Here is a 2,688-nt window from a genome sequence, read left to right as displayed (position 1 = left end):
AAAAAATATTTTATTATAATATTTAGAAAGCTTTCGAAGTAAGCTACAAGAATATGAAAAAAATAAGCAATTTTATTTAAAAAATCCAAAAGATCGACCTTGATCTAAGTTTGATGACAGTATCCGAGGTCAAATAAATGACACCATCTTATGTTATATCGTCCTCAAAATCATAAAAGTCTTTTAATAATAATAAGTCTTTTATATAAAACGTTTTTCCGTATCTTCTATATTTTTAAAATACCTGCCTGAGGAAATAAAAATGAAACACGCTGTATAATGATCACAAAGAGCTGTTATTGACAAATTCGTAAATTTATCATAGCAAAATATACTATAAAACGCTACAAACAATAAGATAATATAAATATTAAAATTGATATTTTAGCGTTGGATGTGGCAATACCAATGGATTCGGATAAGAAGGACAATGCTAACATAGCTTTGCTCGATGAATCAATCATAGTCACACCTGAGAGATATCCCACGTCCGAGTTCAAGCAATTTTACATCATTCTAAAGCGCGCCCTACTTTTCAGTCGTAGAGATTGGGTAAGTGTTTAAAAAAAGATTATTCACCTTTCTAATTATGATATTCGCAGTTTTAAGATTGCGCGACAATCTATTAAATATTCATCACCTCTCCAATCAATGTATCTCCAAATTTTTAAATGTTGTTTAATTTTAATATTCCTCTAATATATTTGCAGACTCTCATGTATCTCCGACTGTTCGCTCACGTTCTAGTAGCAGGGCTAATCAGTGCACTGTATTACGATATCGGAAACGATGGCGCCAAAGTACTTAGTAATCTGGGGTTCTTGTTCTTCAACATGTTGTTCCTTATGTATACTTCCATGACAATCACAATTCTGTCCTGTAAGTTACTTGTAATTTACACTATATTACCTCGCGACCGCGAAGAACAACTATCATTGATACATTATAAATCATTTATTTATTTCTTTCTTTTTATTTGTAGTTCCACTGGAACTGCCTGTACTTTTGAAAGAAAATTTCAACAGATGGTACTCTCTGAAGTCGTATTATTTGGCTATTACTATTTCGGATCTACCGTTTCAGGTAAGATTTATCGGATAATGACAGAAAAGAAATAACATATAATTGTTGCACAAACGAATAAATAATTATTCTCTCATCCTTTGCTTTTCAGACTGTATTTTGTATATTGTACGTCACCGTCGTGTACTTCCTAACGAGTCAGCCAGCGGATACAACGCGATTCTCCATGTTCTTGGTCACTTGTTTATTGATATCTTTTGTTGCGCAATCAGTGGGTCTCATGGTAGGTGCAGCGATGAACGTGCAAAACGGCGTGTTCCTCGCGCCGGTGATGTCGGTGCCTTTCCTCCTCTTCTCAGGATTCTTCGTCAGCTTCGACGCGATTCCAGTTTATTTACGATGGATCACATATCTCAGTTACATCAGATACGGTTTCGAGGGAACTGCTTTGACCATTTACGGCTTCGGCCGAGAGAAACTAAAGTGTTTCCAGGTAGGTTTAAACGCTGCATTCGCAATGTTGATTGTTGACTATAACAGGCGTTACTGAATTTTTTTGTGCATTTTAGGTATATTGCCACTTCAAGGATCCGGAGACGACTCTGGAGGAATTGGACATGCTTGACGCTGATTTTACTTTGGATATTCTCGCTCTCCTGCTCATCTTTGTCGTGCTGCGAATTGCCGCGTATCTCTTCCTGCGTTGGAAGATTAAGACCGTCCGATAGACCGTCAGTATAAACGTTGTAAAAACAGATGTGGTTATAAGTCGTATTATATATAGTTAACACAAGTGTTACCATCTATCGCGTAGAACCTCGCAGGCAAAAACGGACGTATTTTTCGTAATCTCGTAAATTATATTTTAAAATAGCGATACGAAAACTCGGTTCCGGCGTCTCGCGACAATAACAATCAAAATATAAGGAACTTTATGCGAACAATGGATTCTCGCGACTTCTCTGTAAGAACTCTCGCGAAGATAACTATTCATTGTCGAAGAGGCATTAGTACATTTCGAAAGTATCACGAAGATGATCTACTTTTTGTCATATTTTAGGGTTTGCTAAAGTTTAGTTGATAATAGGACCAATACTAATATAACTTATTTATATCCTTAATTTAATAACGACGATGGCTGGTAGTTACGATTGCAACATTTGTCCAGGGTACTATTCTATACTATATATATGTACACATATACATATACAGGGTGTTCGCAAAGCTCATATATAGCGAGCTAAACAGTCAAAAGAGGACTTTTCGACTCAGTTTAATCCGTTCTTACATAAGCGCTTTGTCAAAACTTATCGAACATCCTGTATATTCGAAATATATTATATCTTCCCTTTTTTACTGTGTCAATACTCTCTAAATCTTTTAGAATGAATCTCACTTTGAAGAATGAAATCTCAATTTCAAAGATTGAAAATCACTCTTTCAAGACTTTTTCAAGAATAAGATTCCACTCCAAAGAATTTAGAGAGTATGTATATTTTCGTTAGAACGCAATCAAACATTGATCTTGAATTTATTTAGTCAACTAAAATTTAAGCATTAAGTTCAAGCGAAAAATCAGCACGATCGTGCAGTGACTTAAGATATTATCAATTATTTGGAATATATTCAAAAAATCTGGAACTGTTTTGAATATCAGTCGAAACA

At 34.9% G+C, this 2,688-nt stretch overlaps 1 protein-coding gene across 5 annotated transcripts in view; it reads left to right on the top strand.

Moving 5' to 3' along the window:
• LOC108756903 (ATP-binding cassette sub-family G member 4) overlaps positions 1 to 2,688 on the top strand; it is a 46,001-nt gene extending 43,313 nt beyond the window's left edge. For all 5 annotated transcript variants that reach the window (XM_018501068.1, XM_018501067.1, XM_018501069.1 and 2 more), the window contains 5 exons: positions 389 to 552; positions 711 to 879; positions 983 to 1,083; positions 1,175 to 1,516; positions 1,593 to 2,688. In XM_018501068.1, the coding sequence (XP_018356570.1) occupies positions 389 to 552; positions 711 to 879; positions 983 to 1,083; positions 1,175 to 1,516; positions 1,593 to 1,751 (935 nt within the window). In that variant the 3' untranslated portion in view covers positions 1,752 to 2,688. The remainder of the gene's footprint in view (positions 1 to 388; positions 553 to 710; positions 880 to 982; positions 1,084 to 1,174; positions 1,517 to 1,592) is intronic.

This window comes from Trachymyrmex septentrionalis, unplaced genomic scaffold (assembly GCF_001594115.1).
Source record: "Trachymyrmex septentrionalis isolate Tsep2-gDNA-1 unplaced genomic scaffold, Tsep1.0 scaffold13, whole genome shotgun sequence".
In the NCBI taxonomy this organism is placed as follows: Eukaryota; Metazoa; Arthropoda; class Insecta; order Hymenoptera; family Formicidae; genus Trachymyrmex; species Trachymyrmex septentrionalis.
Note: the sequence above shows the minus strand (reverse complement) of the source record. Positions and strands in the feature narration are given on the sequence as shown.